At 53.5% G+C, this 18865-nt stretch overlaps 1 protein-coding gene and 1 non-coding gene across 3 annotated transcripts; both read left to right on the plus strand.

Moving 5' to 3' along the window:
- The first annotated feature begins 710 nt into the window (after positions 1-710).
- On the plus strand, positions 711-874 carry LOC142429972 (U1 spliceosomal RNA). Its single transcript, XR_012780470.1, has one exon. It is a non-coding gene; the product is annotated as a U1 spliceosomal RNA (small nuclear RNA).
- A 5197-nt stretch (positions 875-6071) lies between these two features.
- CDK2AP1 (cyclin dependent kinase 2 associated protein 1) lies at positions 6072-16463 on the plus strand. 2 transcript variants are annotated; one of them, XM_075533908.1, is made up of 4 exons: positions 6072-6190; positions 10713-10810; positions 12233-12359; positions 15595-16463. In XM_075533908.1, exons 2-4 carry the CDS (start codon positions 10742-10744, stop codon positions 15660-15662), a joined length of 264 nt encoding a protein of 87 aa, XP_075390023.1. In that variant the 5' UTR covers positions 6072-6190; positions 10713-10741; the 3' UTR covers positions 15663-16463. The 2 variants fall into 2 exon arrangements, with proteins under 2 accessions (XP_075390023.1, XP_075390024.1); XM_075533909.1 differs by lacking the exon at positions 6072-6190 and adding an exon at positions 6519-6798.
- Positions 16464-18865: the final 2402 nt, after the last annotated feature.

Raw genomic sequence — 18865 nt, forward strand, 5'->3', positions numbered from 1 at the left:
CTCCCACCCTTGTTCATCCTTGATCCATTATGTATTGTTGTTGTTTCTGTGTCCCACACTGTCCGTTGTCTCCCTTGGGCTTCCATTTTGGAGGTGATAAGAAGGTTCTGGAGTGAGAAGAAACAGTGGGGATGGCACAGTTGTGATTATCCTAAGCCAACAATGATGACCGTTTGAAACGGACTTTTAGCATGTGGATTACATCACATGCAGGAGTGGGCACTGTGGCAATAATACAACAATATCCAAAGCAAATAGCCCAATACTCATGGAAGGGGGCAGAGGGTTAAGGTCAGTGGTTCAAACCCACCAGCTGCCCTACCCACAGGAGACACATGAGGCTGTCTATTCTGTAAAGATGAACAGTCTCAGGCATCCACTTGTGCTCCATTTGAGTTAGAATCTCCTCTTGGGCAGTGGGTTTGATATTTGGGTTATTGAAAGGAGGGTGGCAAGCTCCTAAGATGGGGTTCCTTGCCCCCAAGGAAATGGGGGGTGAGTCAGGCAGCTGAGAAGTTGTGGGATCAGAACTGGTACTCAGGCTGTCTGCCGTCTGAGCCCTGAGCCCTGGACTTGTAGCTTCTGACCCTGTTCTTCTAATGCGGAGGTACTAGCTACATTCAGGGCCAGCTGGAATTTAAGATGTGCTGTAAATAAAAACTTGCAGACCAAGTACATTTCAAAGATACATAAAAATAATTAAAGCCCTAATACTTACCTGGCAGGGGAGATACCATGATCACGAAGGTGGTTTTCCCAGGGCGAGGCTCACCCATTGCACTCCGGGTGTGCTGACCCCTGTGATTTCCCCAAATGTGGGAAACTCGACTGCATAATTTGTGGTAGTGGGGGACTGCGTTCGTGCTATCCCCTGAAAAAAAAAATTAAAGCCCCTTAATGCCTTCCCTAGATGGCTTACACATTGAAGCCAGGCTACTCTGGAGATTGAGGCAGACCTCAGGGGGTTGGTTCCTGGCTACCTCCCTAAAGGGAATGTCACAAGGGTGAGTCACAGGGATTTCTTAGTTTCCCAGCACATAGGAAAGTGATGCACTCAACTGTAGTCCATGGAGGGTTTTTTTTTTTTGTAAACCAAAAAGCCAAATTCACTGCCATCAAGTCAATAGGGATTCCCGGCAACCCTACAAAACATGTCAGAACCATCCCTGTGGCTGCCGAGACTATGAACTACTTTTTTTGAATTTTTTTTTTTTTTGACTGTGAACTTCTTACGGAGTAGAAAACCTCATCTTTCTCCCGGAAATGTGCCGTAGCTTGAGGAAGACGTTTGAGGTAGCATGAGAAGGACCATAAATGGAACGCTGAGACTGGAGATGAGCATGCACTGTTTCAAAAATGGCACCGAAAGACCTGCTCCCCACAGGGCTGCCCCCACTGCCCCTCCACTGTGAACCCTGGAAACCACAGTCAGCAACACGAGGAGTCTCAAGTAGAAAGAACGTGTTTGGGAAATGTGGATGGCAACCTGTGTACAAGTGTGCTTAATACAATTGAATGATGGATTCACATAAGATCTGTAAGAGCCCCCCTCCATGAAATGATTAATAAAGATAAAATGAAGAGCCTGATGACAAGGGTTCAAGTACAAAGTAGATGTTTATAAAATGATGGCAACAACTGTATAAATATTTTTGATACAAGTGATGTATGCATTGTTATAAGAACTGTAAAAAAATGTAAGAGACCCCAATAAAATGATTTACCAAAAAAAAGTTCAGAGGAAGGGGGAACTGATCGAAATGATACACACACACACACACACACACACACACACATATGCCCCTGCATGGGGACGAACAAGAGAAACCATGAGGGAAGGGAGACAGTGGTTGGTATAAGATATGAAAATAATAATTTATAATTTATCAAGGGGTCATGAGGGTGTGGGGGGTTGGGAAGGAAAAAAAAGGGCTGATACCAAGGGCTCAATAGAAAACAAATGTTTAGAAAATAATGATGGCAACATATGTACAAATATACTTGATACAATTAATGTGTGGACTGTTATGAGAGCTGTAAGAGCCCCTAATAAAATGATCTGTTAGTTAAAAAAAATACAGTGCCACATAGCTACAAAGATATGAGCTGTGATTAAAAAAAAGATATAAGCTATGAACCTGAAAGTGTCCAGATATTAGAGTATATGAAATTAAAAATTAAAGAAAGCAATAAAATGAGGTATGCCTGTATTAGGTTACATATAATATACTGTTAAAAATCATTTTCCCATGTCAATACTTTCTAAAACATGACTATGAAAATTTTTGAAATTACTTATGTAGCTAGCATTGCAGTTCACCTGAACAATAGAGCGTACTGTTCCAGGGATGGTCCAGAAGGGGGTGACCAAGTGATTCAGGGAATAAAATGTCACTGAGCAGCCTTGCCAGGTTAGCATGAAGCTGATCCCAGGATGTGTTTTGTTTTGTTTGCTTTTTCTGTTGTTAACAGTTTTATTGGCACACGATTTACGTATCAGACAATTCAATAGTTCCTTCCTTCAAGCATATCCATGAGAATTGTACAATCAATTTGTACAATCATTACCGTATCAATTTTCGAGAATCCCTCCCCCCTATTGTTTGCTTTCCTAAGGCATTACTGGAATGTATCTACTCGGTCCTTTATTGTTGGATGCTCAGGTAGCCTTCTTCCTTCTCCTTTGAACATGCAAGCTGGTAAAGTCCTGATTACAGCGGCTTAAACGCCTAAAGTAAACTCCAACTGTGGGAAGCTCTGCTTCCCTACCTTTCTGCTCCACCCATATGCCTTCAGCCTCATGGCTGTAAGGTGGCTGCAGGAGCTCCCAACACAGAATAGGTTTTCCACCCAGGAAGCCCAAGCAGCCGCAAATGGATCATTTCAAATGTTACTAAGAACCATTCGGTGTTATTTATGATAGCCAAAATACAGGGTTTAGTAAAAACCTTCCCAATTATTCATGAATTCGCTCTTGCTAAGAAAACCAAACTCCAAACTGGGTGTCAGCCCGCCTGGACTTGGAGACCCTGTGTGTCTTAACAGTGGGCTCGGAAATACCCCACTTTCCGGAGTAGTGACTGGGAGCTTCAAAGCTCATGAGCAGCCACGTAACGTGTAACTATTGGCCTTCCCTGTCTGGAGGAAAGAAGAGTGAAGAAAATCAAAGACGCGTGGAAACAATTAGTCCAGTGGAAATGAACATCCGTCTCCAGGACCTTGAGGCCAAACGAACTAAGTGGTGCGTGGCTCCCACTGCCACGGCTCACATTAGAAGATCCTAGATACAGCTGCCGCGTCGTGTCCTGGTTACGAGTTGGGCTGCCACCCGCGTGGTGGGCAGTTTGAAACCCCCAGCCCCTCCAAGGGAGAAAGGCTCCCATAAACTGTTACAGTCTAGGAAACCCACGGGGAGGGGGGGAGTGAGGATGCAGTGGGAGAATTATGTGGAACAGAACACAACGTGATAAAAGAGACCAGGCTCACTGGTCAGCTAAGAGGCTGCTGGAGCCCATAGAAACCCTGCAAGTCTGGACCAGAACTCACCCTCAAAGCTCAAGTTTCTGGACCAGAACTCACCCTCAAAGCTCAAGTTTCAGCCAAACAACAGAGTCTTCATCAGGGGAAGAAAAGTACTAGTGAGGTGCGCATACTTTAGAAAAATCATTTGAGAAAAAAACGGCAGCCTTTACCCAAGGAAAAAGTTCAGAAGGGTTAGGAAAGGAGGGGGAAGGAAAACAGGAAACACAAGGAGGAAGTGGGATAAATGTCGTTCCACTGTGGGGGCTGCAAACTGCGACGAAACAGAATGTACATGAACTGCTGAATGGAAAACCGATCTGCCGTGTAAACGTTCACCCACGGCACAAGAAAACATTTAAAAAATATTAAAAACCAGATAAGATATAATAATTATTTATAAACTCTCAAGGGACCAGGGGGAAGGGGAGAGCGGGGAGGGAGAGGAAGGGGGAAAAAAAGGGAAACCGAGCTGATTCCAGGAACCCAAGTGGAAGATGAATTTTGAGAATGACGAGTGCAACGAATGTATAAGGGTGCTTTGCTCAATTGATGTATGTACGGATTGTGGTAAGAGTTGTATGAGCCCCAATAAAAAGATTTATTAATTAAAAAAATATTAAAAACCGAAACACTGATTTTTCTAGTCAACATACAACAGTTTAACTAAAAAAAAAGTTGGCTGAAATGTATCCCCTTTATTACTTTATAATAATAAAAAGCAAAAAAAACCCCAAAAACCCAAACACCCCACCTTTGTGATAGAGGGAAATGTGTGACTCCATCCTTAGCGGGAATTTTGGCACCATTGGTACAAACTCCATGGACAGCCAGTCCCCAATGGGAAAAAGATAGGAGACATCCCACTTGCTTCGGTTATGGCAGAAGTTGATTGGGTGCACAGAAGATAATGAACACGCGCATTGAGCTGGCCTGCCGTCACCCCCGTTGCAAGAACACCCAATTGTGTCCAGGAAGGACTGATAATTGGTTGCCATGGAGAGTCCACTCCCACGCGGAGTGCGACTGTGCTACCTGGGATTTTCAAAGGCTGATTTTTGGGAAGTAGAGCAAGTCTTTCCCGAGGCCTCTCTTGGTGGGCTTGAACCGACGATTCTATGAACTGTGTGCCCCACCCCCTTGGGACTCCAGAAAGGGATGAGGTAGTCACCATTTTGTGGTCAGCTCTCTGGATGGCCTTCCAGGTCCACCACTAGGTGTTGCTTACTTAGACTTCTAGCCCACTTCCTGGTCCGATGTGCCCATGGACTGGTTGATGACAGGTTTTCCAAGAACACTTCTGGAGGCTGGTTTGGGGACAGGAGTGTCACCTGGATGCTCTGTCAGGCCTAGAGGGAAGGAGAGGCGGCTGTATGAGTCTCTCTTGTTTGTTGAGTGGCTATGGTCCAGTCATGGTGCCTGAATTATTTTTTTAATAATTAATTTTATTGGGGGCTTCGACAACTCCTATCACAAGCCACACATACATCCATTGCGTCAAGCACATTTGTACATTTGTTTCCCTCATCATTCTCAAAACATTTGCTTTCTACTTGAGCCCCTGGCATCCGCTAATTTTTCCCTTCCCTCCCTGCTCCCCCCTCCCTTATGAAACCTTGATAATATATAGATTATTATTTTGTCGTATCTTACACCGTCCGGCGTTTCCCTTCACCCACTTTTCTGTTATCCATCCCCAGGGAGGAGGTTATATGTAGATCCTTGTAATCTGTTCCCCTTTCTCCCTCACCTTTCCTCCACCCTCCCGCCCTGAATTTAACCAGCAAACTTTGGCAATGAAAACTAAGAAAAATGGGTGGGCATCTTGTTTATTTTGTCATGCTAGACTCGCCCAAATCCAAGAGGTTGGCCTCCTAAAAGATTATTCATCGAATCCTAAATGCATTTTTTCCTTTGTTTTCAAGTAATTCTATCAGGGGCTCTTAGCAGTTCTTAAAAACATTCCGTACATCAATTGGAGCAAGAATATTGGTACATTGTTGCCCTCATCATTTTCTAAACATTTACTTTCTATTGGAGCCCCTGGGGTCAGGTCTTCTGTTTTCCCCCTCCCTCCCTAAAGGCGATGTAGGATCATCCTTCAGTCAGATCCCAGGGTGGGCTGGGGTGGGGCAAGAGAATGATGGAGATGTGTGAGAAAATCATGGCTCTTGATTTACTAAAACCGTGCCTGCCCCATACAGAGTTGGTGCTGCTTAAAGATTTGGATGTGATCATATCCAAAAATTCAGTTGACGTCAGGGTGAACTGTCCGGAGCAGGTCTTTGTTTAAGTCCCAAAGGGATCTTAAAATCCACTGCCCTGTCGTTCACTCCGATGCAGCCTCCACACAGGAGAGAAGTACCCACTCTTCCAGTCATTTTAAAGGGAGCAGTCGGGGTGCCACACCTTAATCCCCACCGAGGGGCAGCGGGTTTGAACGCACGCCTTTAGTGGGCAGCCGAACACTTAAACCACTGCGCCACCTGGGCTCCAAAAGCGTCTTAGCCAGCCCCCCCCCCCATGAGGTTCAAAAGCACCTCCTACAGAGACAAGGGATGTATTGGAAATCAATGTCAAGAATTGGCTAGTCTCATTACAGCCAAGACCAGCCCTCGGCATCTGGAATGATCTCTGTGCTTCAAGCCCCAGTCGCCACCATTTTCTCCAGGTAATTTTCCATCTCTGCCCCCCCACCTTCACCCCCCCCGAAAAGGGTGTGTGTGTGTGTGTGTTGGGGGGTGGCAGTCATTCTTAAATTCTCCCTGGCCATTAAGAAAATAGTGACACCATGCAGCGGTAAATGAACGCCCCGTGCCCCGCGCCGCCGGAAGCGAAGGCAGAAGAAAGGGGCCCCGCGGGACCGGCCGCCCCCGGCTCCCCGCCCCCCAAACTTTGCCAAGTTGCGGCGGCGCCGGGCGCGCGCGGAGGCGCGGGGCGCGGCCGGCGGGTGGAGCCCTGACGCCGGGGGCGCGGGCGCGGGGCCGCCCCTCCCGGCCCGGGCCGCCGCCGGCTCCGCACAAAGTTTGCGGCCGCCGCTGCGCCCGCCGAGGTCCGGGGCATCGGCTGCGGCGGGCGGCAGGGCGAGGGACGGCCATATTGGCCGGGGCGCCCGCGCGGCCGCGACCCAAAGTGCGCGGGAGCCCGGCGGGCGCACGGACGGGCGCACGGCGCCGCCGCCTCGCCGCCCCGGCCCGCCGCCCGCGCGCGGCCCCCGCGGGGGGATGTCGTACAAGCCGAACTTGAACGCGCACATGCCCGCCGCTGCCCTCAACGCGGGTGAGTGAGCGCCCGGCCGCGCGCCGCGCCAAGTGCCGCCAAGTTCGGGCCCGCGCGCCCGGCCGGCCCGGGGCTCTCGGGGGCCTGGCGGCGCGGCCGGGGCGCCGACACCGCGGCCGGCCCGGGGCACGGCCGCCGCCGCCATGATTCCGGCGCCGCGCGCCAAACTTCGCCGCGCGCCCCGCGCCCCCCGGGCCTGCTCGGGCGGCCGGGGCTGGGGCCGGGGCGCGGGCCGCCACGGGGCCCCCACGCCGCGGCCGGGGAGCCGGGGCCCGGGCGAGCGGCGCGGGCGGGAGGGAGGCTCTGCTCGCTCCTTTCTCCTCCGGCGGCGCTCGGGCGGCTCGGCGAGGGCCCCTGCCGGCGGGAGGCGGGAGCGCGCGGGCGCCCGGGGCGCGGGAGGGCAGGCCCGTGGGGGGCGCGGGGGTGCACACGGGCCGGGCCTCGTGGGCGAGTGGGGGCGGCGAGCTCGCCGGGCTGCGGCTCTCCCGGGGTCGCGGGGCAGGAGGGGCCAGCTCGTGAAGCAGTGGCCTGGCTGGGGAGCCAAAGGGTCGGGGGAGTCTGGCCTCCCGCGTGGTTCCGGGGGCGCCCAGCGCGGGGCCCGCGGGAGACCCCCTCCGGCGCACGAGGAGTCAAGAAGTTAGAGAAGACGGGTGGCTGCTGGGTGGCTGCGGGAGTGGGGAGGGGGTGGCATTTTCCGAAGCCCAGATCGCGCAGGTTCCAAGTCTGGGCACGTTAGGACCCCCGCCTGCAAAAGTCAGGAGGCACGCATCTCCCCCTTCCCTGGAAGGCGGACGGTCTAGTGAAACTCCTGTAGAAGTTGAGAAGCTCCCGTTCTGAGGATGTGGTTGGGGTGCCCTCCTTCAGGGTGGCTATCCTGTAGGGAAGGCAATATTGTTGGGGTTCAGACCTGGTGCCCTTTGTGCCTCACCAGGGACCCTCTCCTAGACACATGGTTGGGAACATAGTTCCCCAAAAGCAGGTCACACTGGTGGAGGGAGAGGAACAAAGGCCTTGCCCTGGGGGAGGGGGACTTGGCCCAGCTTGCCAAAATGTCCAGTCGGCAGCTGCCCTTGAGTCTCAGGCCTGGGCCTCCACACGGTGACACACCATAACTCCAAAAATTCTTGGGGGGACCTGGAAACGCAAGATGAAAAAAACAAACCCAAACCCTAACAAAACTTCTTAGACAGTGAGTGAGGTTTGGAAAGGGTTTGGGCTTCCATATGGGCTTCCCAGCCCCTAAGGGTCAACAGCCCCCATTTTTCCCCTGTGGCATCCTCTCCTGTGGGGGCTGCAGACCTTTGTTGCCCAGGTAGGATTTATGTTGTCAGGGCAGGGGGAGTGCCACCCTGGGCAGGTGGGGATTCTCAGTCTTGGGGTAACTGAAAAGGTCCTCACACTGGGGGGCATCGCAGGGGGGGTTGGTGGGGGTGTCACAGAGGGTGATGGGGATAGGGGCTCAGGACCCCCGCAGCTGTTTGGGACCACCTGACACATGTACAGTCTTTCTTCAGAAGTGCTCTTCTCAGATGGCTGTGATCTTTTGGAGGGGCCTATCTGCCCCCTCCCCCCAGGACCCCTTTGCTGAAAGCCCCATCTCCCCATTTGCATCCAAGATGGACTCTCCTCCCTGCTCCTCCTGGCTTCCCTGTCATCATCTCTCACGCCCTGCAGCCCAGCCTCCTGCTTGGGGGTTGCCAAGCCGCGGCCTGGCCAGCGGTGGCAGAGGCGGTAGACAAAGCCCCCGCATCCCTGTTGGAGAGGCCTCCCCCCACCTCCCCAGGGGTGCCCCGGTGTTGGGAAGGCAGCCAGCTCCCCAGGCCCTGGGCGGGCTCTTTGTCTGGCATGGGGGCGGGGAGCTCTGGCCCCAGGAGCGTCCTGGCCCTCTGCACACTGGCTCATTGTCTGATGCTCCGCAGATGCCGCCGCCAAGCTGACGCTGACGTGGAGTCGGCTTCTCTTGGTGGCCTCCCTCGGACGACCCACTGGCCTTCCCTGTGTCTGCAGGAAGGAGTGGCTGGGAGTGGAACTCGGGGCCCTTTCACCACTGGAGCAAGGACTGGCATGGGCTTGGGGTCACTCACCAAGAGCCCGGAGTTATCGACTGACTCCCCCCACGCCCAAACAGAGCTATCAATGTTTAGTTCCTCCTCTTGCTCTCAGGACCTAACCCTGGCTGGAAGCCATTGCTGGGGAAACTGAGGCCCAGAGAGGGAAGGACTGGGGCTCTCTGGTCACACAGCCCACAGAAAAGAAGGCAGGGAGAAGGCACACAGGACCAGAATGAGGGGTGAAGCAGAGGATACACAGGGTTCTGTGCTGCTCCTGCCTGGAGCTGGCGTCTTCTTGAGACCGATACACCTTACCCAGTCTGGCACGTGGCAACTACACCTGCCTGAGCCCAGGGAGGGGCTGCCACCCATGTGGGGCAGGGCAGGAACGTGAGTGTACGTTCATGGAGCCTGTACCCCTCAGAGGCACTCATCCACCGCAGTCCAGGAGCTGGGCATAGCCGAGTGGGAGCCCCAGCCTTGCCCTGACACCTCCTTTGCCTGGGATCAGGCCCACCACAAGCAGCCCCCATAACTTAGTAAGTGTGTTGTCGTCCCAGCGACTTCATAGCCAGGGAAACTGGCCCAGTCAGGATTCCAGCCCCCATTTCCAGGTGGTCTCCCCCAAGTTTCAAGCATCCACCTGGTGGGTCTGTTCGGTGCTGAGGTCTGAGTGCAGCGGGGAGGGTGTTGGGTGGGTCTTATGCTGGGTGCCCCAGGTAGCACCTGCCCCAGGTCTGTGCCCCCTTATCTCAGAAAGCTGTCATCCAGGGTTCTACCGGGCCCTTTCTCACTCCCCCTGCCTTCTTCCTGAACTTCTGCCCAGCCCCTCCCCTTCCCACCCCTCCCATGGGCAAGCAGCTGGTCTTCCCCAGCCATGGTTTCTGTGAGCCTGCTGAATGGGTTCTGGGGTGGGGCAGGGAACCCTGTGGGGTGTGGAGCCAGGCGGGGTGGCTGCCAGAGGAGGACCAGGTAAATTCTCCATGGTTACCGCTGTTTGTAATTCTGCAGGACAGCTCTTGCCCGTTAATGGCCACTCAGGCGCCATTGTGGCCTGCTGCGTGCTTTCAGCCTTGTAGCTGGAGCCAGAGGAGCCCCCTTTGAAGAGTCCCCATTCACGAGGTCCTGGGACCCTAAATCAGTCCCTGGTGGCCAGCACAGGGAGGGTCTCAGAACGATTGCTGCATTCTGAAAGTGGCCTCCCTCTTGGGGGATAGAGCCATTTGGGGAAGAGACACAGACTGCCCCAGAGACTGGACTCCTCTGTTTGGAGGACAGAGAGACAGAGGCCCAGAGAGGTTATGGGGGCTCATGTGATGTCATACAGAGAATACAGGGGGCTGATATCATGAGATCTACAGCCTGGGGGTTGGTTCCCATCTTCCAGGCCTCCTCCTGACTTCCTCACCCTGTAAGCCTTACCCAGTCATGTGGGCACGCCAACAAAAACACTTCCCTATCTTATAGAGAACTTAGCCCAGGTCTGCCTTGGTGACAGGTGGCCTCATTGCAGTGATGCGGCTCGGTGGTGTCAACCTCTGGGGAGCAAGACCCCAGGAAGGGACTGACCAGGATTCAGCCTAGAGTGGCACTCACTTTCACCATGGTACTAGTCACTGTTCTGTGGTTGTTAGTGATGCCTGCAGTGTTGGTGGGCTGGAAGACATGGGTGCCTTGACTACAGTTTTTACCACGGTGTCAGGGCCACAGCCAGCTAGAGGTCAAAAGCAGGGCTCTGCCCTGTAGAGACAGCAGACTGCTGTTGGCGGTGTGAGTTTGCGGGGTTCTGTTGTACCCATAACCCCCACCTTGGGGAGAACTGACTAGTCAGTTCCTGACACTGTCTTCTCTCCTGCCCTGCAGCCGGGAGTGTCCATTCTCCTTCGACCAGCATGGCGACGTCCTCGCAGTACCGCCAGCTGCTGAGTGACTACGGGCCACCGTCCCTCGGGTACACCCAGGTATGGTGTGGAGAGAGGGTGGGCTGGCCACCCTGGGCACTGAGAAATACTGGAGACCTGCTCCCAGCTGGCAGGGACAGGGAGACCATGCATGAGGCACAAGCAGGGATGGGACAGACACCTGAGCTCTCTCAGAGCTGGCCACAAGGTATCAGAATGGAGGGCCGACCATTGTATCGGGGGTGGGGAACACGGCTAGCAGAGGCTGAAGCTCCCAGCATCCCAGGGCGGATGGTCTTTGGAGCCCTGGCCTAGGGCCTTTCCAATTCATTCTCCCTGTGTACACCGCTGTGGTCCTGGCCGAGGCCAGCTCAGACCACACAGAACCCTCCTCGCTTAATGGGATCTAAGTGCGTTCCATGAGAGCCTGTGATTCTGAGCAGGACCCCTGGAGCCAGGCTGCTTGGGTCTCTGTCCCCCTCTCCCTCTCCACAGTGACCCACCCCTCTGAGGCTGGAGTCTCAGTTCCCTGTGTGCTCAGCGGGTAGTCGAGGCCTCCTGAGAATGAGTTGTGCCCGGGCTGGAGCTGGAACATTCCGCCGTGGCCACGGAGACGGTTTCTTGGAGTGGGGTGACCAGGGCGCTCACATGCCGCGCCAGGATGCTCGGATGCAGGGGGAGCGTGGCCGCCTGAAGAGGCGGCTGTGGTGGGCAGGCACCCTGGAGCGGCAGCACAGCTGTGCCCTGGCCATGAGGCGGCGATGGCAGGAGCACGCCAGGGAGAGGAGGAAGGACCTGGAGGCCAAGAGGCGGCACCGCGGGCTGGGGGAGCTGCGGCAGGGGGGCCGGGATGCCCAGAGACAGCAGCAGGAGAGCAGGGAGGCACAGACGAGGGCCTTGCACAGGGAGACTGCAGCTCTGGTGCACCTGTGGGAGGAGAAGGACGCCCAGGACCAGGAGGGACCTGAGTGGGTGGCCCCAGACTTTGTGTCCACGGAGAGCCCTGCAACACTTCTCTGGGTACTTGTCTCTGGGGACCTAGGGGGGGCCGTCTGGTGGGAGGTTGGGGTGCATTAGAGCAGAGTAGCCTCTGTCTTTTCTGGGCTTGTCAACGCTCCCTGGACACTCGGGCCCTTAGCTGCGCTAACTCCCCCATGTGGGTTCTATAGCTTCCTTGTCAATGGGTCCTTCTCGTAGATGAGCCTCCTGAGCACGGCTGGGTGACTTCCTCAAACCAGGCTCCCTGGCTGTGCTGCCCTGGATGCGGGAAGAGACGCGCCTTGCCTGAGCTAAGGCAGTGGCTTGGGGAACCTCAGCCAGGCTGCCTGCCCCAGCCCTCCCCTTGGCAACTCTCATTTCTCTGCCATGTCCTCCACTGAGAGGCCTGTCCTGCCCTGTCAGGGTGCCTGTGGTCATGCCCACAGTGTTGGGAGTAACCCTGAGGTTGGCTTCTTATCCAGACCCCCCCATCTTCTGCCCCAGGGCACTGGGAACAGCCAGGTACCCCAGAGCAAGTACGCTGAGCTGCTGGCCATCATCGAAGAGCTGGGGAAGGAGATCCGACCCACCTACGCGGGGAGCAAAAGCGCCATGGAGAGGCTGAAGCGAGGTGAGCCCGGAGCCTGCGGGGACTGAGAGTCGGCCACTGCGCTGCAGGGAGCATGGGGCGGAGTCTGGTCCCTGGTGTGCCAGGCTGTTGTAGGCTTGGCTGTCTGGGGAGGCCGAGGCAGGAGATCCAGTGGAGTCTAGTGGGCAGGGGTCCTTAGAGACCACATCTCTTCACATGGGCGTGGCTGAGGCAGCAGCCCCCGTTGGTGCGTCTCTCTGGCCTCAGGGCAGTCTGTCTCCTTTCAAAGGGAGGTTTGGGGCCGAGCCCCGGAGGCTCCACGTCCTGTTCTCTCTGCCCCTGTGGTCAGCCCGGTCCTGGCTCAGCAGGAAGCTCGTAGAGAAGCGTCCTGCCTCTGGGTGAGGCTGGGCCCTTGTGGGTTGGTGTGGGGTTGGTCTGCAGCTGTGGAGCATGTGTTCTGGGAGGGAGGATGCTGTCGAAACAGAGGTGCTTTTCTTGAGGTAAGGTCGAGACTCAAGGGCCAATGCCAGGGCCAGGTGGATGGGCTGCTGCCTGGTTATGTGAAAGGGGAGCCCAGGAAGGCGGGATTCTGGCCCAGAACATGGCTGACTGCAGGGGCTCTGCAGTCAATTGGGTGATTGGACTTCAGGAGTTTTACTGACCACCATTGGGTCCATTCTGATTCACAGGGACCCTGTAGGACAGAGAGTTTCCAAGGCTCCATCTGTGCCACCGGGACTCCTCCAGGAGATGTGGGAGACCGAAAGGGGAGCATCCTTAGGTTAGAAAGCAATGACAGAAAGGAGCGTTGCGGCTGAGGACAGGCTCCTTGTCCTCCTGTTTGGGGAACCTTTGTGGAGAGGCAAACGGACTGTAGAGCTAGTTGAGTGTGCAACGGGGTGGAGGCAAGGGTTGTGGTTCCAGGGACAAGACAGGTTCAGGGTCAGGAGACCTGGCCGAGGGTGGGTGTCATCTCAGAAGTGGACTTGGGAGTCAATGGAAGTTGCCCTGCTGTTCACAAGGAAAGGAAGAAAGAGCTTTCAAGGGACCGGAGTGCTGGCTTTCCTGGGAAGATGCTGGCCCCGAGGTCTGGCAGGCGATTTGCAATTGCCTGAGTCTAGCCAGTTGCCCTCCTGGACAAGTCTTGGGTGGGGTGCTGGGCCCCAGGAATGAGTAAGCACCACTCCCCAGTAACAGTCCAGCTCAGGCTAGCTCATCTTCTGTCCCGCGGCAAGGGAGGCAAGTGGGAGAAAGGGGTGAAGGCAAGGAACAGGTGCATAGCTGACAGGTTAGCTGAGCTCAGAATGGGAAAAGCAGCAGGCTCTTCTGTGATGTGAGACGATCTTTGGGATGTCCATCGGTAAAGATGTAGCGGAATGTGGCCATTCCCGTCTCTGCTTGTCCACTGGCACGGCTGCAGACCTGGGTAAGCTGACAGAGCGCGTGGCCGGAAAAGCCGGAGAAATACCTGCGCTCTGGCTCTTGGTAGAGAAAAGGGTGCCTACTCGGATTTGGGTCGTGAGGTTTGTGAGTGGTGGACCCCTCAACTTCAGCTGTCAGTGCCTCGGGGCGCTCCTTCCCACTGTCCTCTTGGAGTCACAGCTTAGAAGGAATAGCATTCCTGGTGTCTGTTCAAGTCAAGAACTAGTTCAGTACAGGCACCATCTCACGAAGACCAAAAATGGAGGGAATTGATAGGTAGCAGAAGATGGCGGAAAGGTGGGCAACTGGGCAGGGTTGGGGTGTGGACATCCAGTGGACAGAGATTAGACATGAGGGAATGCTACTTGGCTGGCACCCGAAGAAGACGTGCAGACTGGGCGTATTCACTTGTCGTACTTGACACCAGTCAAACCCGTTCTAGCATCGAGATTACGCAGAAGCCAGAAGAAAGGGACAGTGATTTGAAAGGAACTGTCAAAGGGGGACACGCCGGAAGGACTTGAGCGGTGACCCGTTTACTCCCATCAGCCACCGGAGTAACGGAGAGTTTGCTGTTTGTTCCCTTGGGTAAAGGAAGATGTGTAGGAGAACATGAAGACTTGGGACTGGTTAGAGGAACCCCTGAGAGTATGACCCTGTGTTGGGGTTGTCTAGAGAAACAAATCTAGGGAGACACTCATGTGTCATAAGAAAGAGTTTTATATAAAAGAGTGATTATAGATTGAGAAAACATCCCAGTGCAGATCAGGTCCATGTAAGTCTGATATTAGCCCATATGCCTGATACCATCTATAAATTCCTCATCAGACTCATGAAGCCACGCAATGATGCCGAATGCAGGAAGATCACAGGCCAGTGGGTAGGAAGTCTTGTGGATCCATTGGTGGTGGAAGCATCTCAGCCTGGCAGGGAGGGGTCTCCACGTGGCTCCTCCAGCTCCAGTCACTAGCGTAGCTTCCTGTGTCTTGTCAGCAGGAAGATGAAGCAGAGTGTGTGTCCTGCCTCCAGGGAGGAAGACAAATTCCCAGAATTCTCAGGGGAAAGCCATGCCCTCACAGAGGCTTCATTGGCTTTGACCTCATTGACAGGCTAGACTCCACCTCTTCACACATTGACAGGAGATTATGTAATTGACAAAGACCCTTAGACTCCTTTCGAGCCTGGAACTGAACTCACCCCTGCGGCTCAACTCGCAACAAACACTAGGCCTTTAAGCTGAATGGTCACACCAAGAGGTTTGCCCTCAGAACAGCCAATCATTGACCAAGTGGGCAGTGTTTGCGCAGGAAGAAATCTCAGGAGGCAAGAAGAAATGGGAAGGAGGATTGGTGGAAATGGGGGGTACACCTGGTGAGGTGTGCAGTCAACAGTGTGAAACAAGGTGTGTGCTTTGTTCTATGGAAACGCGATGTGCACTGCCTACCTTCACCCAATTCACAGAAAGAAGTTAATTCCAAAACAAAATGGGAAAAGGTGGGGGGGACTTGGCAATACCAAGGGCTCCCTTTGAAATGCGGGAATGGGATCTACCCAACCAAAAATCCAAACCCACAACCATGTTGACTCTGGATTCTGACTCAGCAGCCCTGCAGCACGGAGTAGACCTGCTCCCTAGGGTTTCCGAGACTGTGTTGTTGGCAGCCCAAGAACTTAACCTGTAGTGCCACCAGGCCTTTCTTTGGGGGTCTGCTGGGACCGTGAAGACCCACTTAACCCCGGAGTTGTGTCCGGGTTCCCAGTTCCCTTCTAGGAGGAGGGTGTTCCGGGGTGGGTGGGGTGGGGTTGGCCACTGGTCTGTGTGGGGTGACCCTGGCCGCTGCTTCCCTCTCCACAGGCATCATTCACGCCCGAGGACTGGTCCGAGAGTGCTTGGCCGAGACGGAGCGGAATGCCAGGTCCTAGCGCCCAGGACACTGCCAGGTTGTTCCATCTTCTCCCAAGATGAGACGTGACAGTGTGTCGCCCCCATTGCCTTTGTTTTCAAACTGCCGACCTTTTGTGTCCTTTCCCCGCCCCATTTCCCTGCTGGGGTTCACTGTGTTGTGAACCTGCCCTTCTCCTGAGCTGAAGGAGGACTTCTCAGTTGGTTAGGAGGATTTGCGTTTTCAGTAGTAGGCACTACCCAGGGGCTTCTCTCTTACTTTGTTTCTTTTGTGTGTGTGGCTTTTTAAAGCATTGATTTAAAAACTGAAAGTGACTGATCTGATGGCAAACTCCAGTTTGCCCCCAAGATCCCAGGGTCTCAGCATACCCTTTTCTTTTTAAGACCTTTGTGTGTCCCCCCCCCCCCATCATCCTGTCTCCCTTTTCATAAGCTAACAACAATGTTCAGGGTTTTGTCTGATTTCTCTCCACCGTTGACCGTGCACACCTGCTCCATAGCTACACCCAGTTGGGCATTCTACCCATGTAGGTCCCGCTTTACAGAAACTTCGCTTCAGCCTTTGCATGACTTTTAGTGCTTTGAAGTCAATTTAAAAAAATGCGCAAGTTATAAATACAGAAGAAAGAGCAACTGACCAAACCGAACAAGGACAACCCTGAAATTTTTCATATCCAGACTGTGTGTAGATTTCAGTTTCCTGTGCGTTGATGCCGCCGCCCTCCCCACCCCAAAAATGGGGGAGAGGGGAAGGACCCCAAATTGTTTGCATCTTTGTATGTATTTATTACTTGATGTAATAAAGCTTATTTTCATTAACAGCTTGTATGAAAGCGTGCATTTCTTGAGTTTGAACTGAAGTCATGTGAGGTGTGTGGGATACTCATCCAATGGGATTATCCCACCGGCTCCCAACGTCCTAAGTGATGCTGCTGCCCTGTGGGGGCCTCTGTGAGGGGGAATTTTAGGCATGTTCTGTTTCAACAAACCCAAGTGTCTGCTAGGAAGATAGAGCAGTAAGTGGTCCTACTGCCTTTGACTGCTCAATGATTTATATCCTCTTCGGTCTTGCCCAAACCCTCTGCTGATGAGTTATTCCAACTCGACCCTGCAGGGTGTGCGATGCTGTGAATTCATGGCTCTTTCTCCCGAAGAATGGCTGGTGGGTTCCAACCAAAGACCTCTTTTAACACCGGGACCCACAGGGCTCCTTCGTTCTTAGTGCTCCTTTCCCCATGAGCATGTCCTGGGTGCTACAGAAATCTCCATGTCCTGTGGCTCCTGAGCTCAATCCAGCTGCATTATTAGCAGCCCGACTGAGGAAATGATCTGCTGTAAGGCTGTTGTAGAGCAGCGGTTCTCAACCTATCGGTCAAGACCCCCTTGGGGGTTGAACGACCTTTCACGGGTTGCCTAAGGCCATCGGAAAACACAAATATTTCACAATATGTAATTACATATTTTGTGATTAATCACTATGCTTTATGTTCAATTTGTTTTTTTTCTTTTTAAAATCATTTTATCGGGCTTGTACAACTCTTAAACAATCCATACATCCATTGTGTTAAGCACATTTGTACATTTGTTGTCCTCATCTACTTGAACCCTTGGTATCAGCTCATTTTTTACCTTCCCTCCCCGCCCCCCAATTATATTCAATTTGTAACAATGAAAATACATCCTGCCTATCAGATTTTTACAATTCATAGTGTAGCAAAATTACAGCGATGAAGTAGCAATGAAAATAATTCTCTGGTTGGTCACCACCACGAGGAACTGTATGAAAGGGTCACGGCGTTAGGCAGGTTGAGGACGCTGCTGTGGAGAAATGGGTTGTGATGGATGTGTGGTCTCTTGGCAGTGCCCTCCAAAGGGATTTTGAGGTCAGATCTGGGTATGCTTGAGAACTCTAGGTATGGAGGAATGTGGACAAGGAGGAATCTGATCAGTTTTCCCTGCCTCAGGCCAGGGAACAGGCCTTGGGGAAATGAAGGGGCTTCAGTGCTTCTACTGCCTATAAACTCCAACATCCAAAAGGTCCAAGAGGGGAGGGAGCAGGGACTCAAATACTTGGGTGCCAGTGCTCCTTGGAACGCTATGTACCCAGTCCCCAAAAGGTTCCATCCACGAAGTGCCTGCCCCTCCATAGGTGGATTAACGAGTCTGACAAGGAGACAGTTTGTTCACCAGGCTGTGCTGTGTGTGTCACCGTGAGCGAGCCCTGAGAACACACTCCGTGACGGGGCCAATCTTGCTGTGACCCTATTAAGGTGATGGGGTAACAACCATGAGCTGAGAAGGGGAGTGGGGGTGCTGCATTTTTATTTGTGGCTAATGACAAAAAGTTTTTAAAAAGCATGTGAATGCAATTGATGTCACTGAATCGTACACTTAACATCGGCAAACTCAAGTTCCAGGAAAGGAGAGTGGTCCTGAAGCAGATCCCTCGCGCAAGTCTCCCACCCCATAACCACTGCTCCTGGTGTGCCACTCAGAGGCCTGATTACCTTCTGTCTGCAGGTTGCAAGGGGGAAGGGTTGGACCCTCCAGCCCCCACCGGAGGGAGTCCTGTCCTGTAAGGAGGCGTGAAGTCCTAAATCAGGGTCATGATGGCAGGCTCGGATCTGTGCATTTGGAGGAAGACATTGGGCGTATGAAGGGGCCTTAAAAATTTATCTTTCGGGAGGGGGGCAGGGATGCAGGAGAAAATGAGCTCAAGGAGAAAGCAAATGGTTTGAGAACGATGGCAACAAATGTACAAATGTGCCTGACACAGTGGATGGATGGTTTGTGAAGAGTCGTACAGACCCCCAATAAAGTGATTTAAAAAAAGGTTATCTTTCAAGTTCCTATTTCTGTGAACTTTTTGAAGGCCCTTGTATGCTCTGGGGTTAATCTTCCTGCAGAAAAGGGGCTGGCCCTCCTCACGTCAGCGCGCTCTCCCCTTAACTTAAGCAAGAACGCTGATAAGCCGGAGCATAAACCTTGCCCCCACCCCCCAAACCGTGGAATGGTAAGGTGCTGTCTTTGCTTTCTGTCCTGTCAGTTCTCAGAATGAAACACGGTGGCCGGTCCTGCGCCCTCCTCCCGATGGTTCCTGCGCTTGCAGCCACTGTCAGTCCTTCCTGTCCAGGGTCTTCCTCTTTTTCGCTGCCTGTCTACCGCGTGATGACATCTTAGTTATCGAGGGTTGCTCGAACAGGAATCCCACAAGTGATGGCTT

The sequence above is a fragment of the Tenrec ecaudatus genome, chromosome 16 (assembly GCF_050624435.1).
Source record: "Tenrec ecaudatus isolate mTenEca1 chromosome 16, mTenEca1.hap1, whole genome shotgun sequence".
Lineage (NCBI taxonomy): Eukaryota > Metazoa > Chordata > Mammalia > Afrosoricida > Tenrecidae > Tenrec > Tenrec ecaudatus.

What these genes read in the sequence shown, in the direction of transcription:
- CDK2AP1 (XM_075533909.1), top strand. Translation starts at nt 6,744, where the DNA reads ATGTCGTACAAGCCGAACTTGAACGCGCACATGCCCGCCGCTGCCCTC. An exon ending in CGCCGCTGCCCTCAACGCGG is followed by an intron (nt 6,799 to 10,712) that starts GTGAGTGAGCGC and finishes CCTGCCCTGCAG; the next exon opens with CCGGGAGTGTCCATTCTCCT. An exon ending in CATGGAGAGGCTGAAGCGAG is followed by an intron (nt 12,360 to 15,594) that starts GTGAGCCCGGAG and finishes CCCTCTCCACAG; the next exon opens with GCATCATTCACGCCCGAGGA.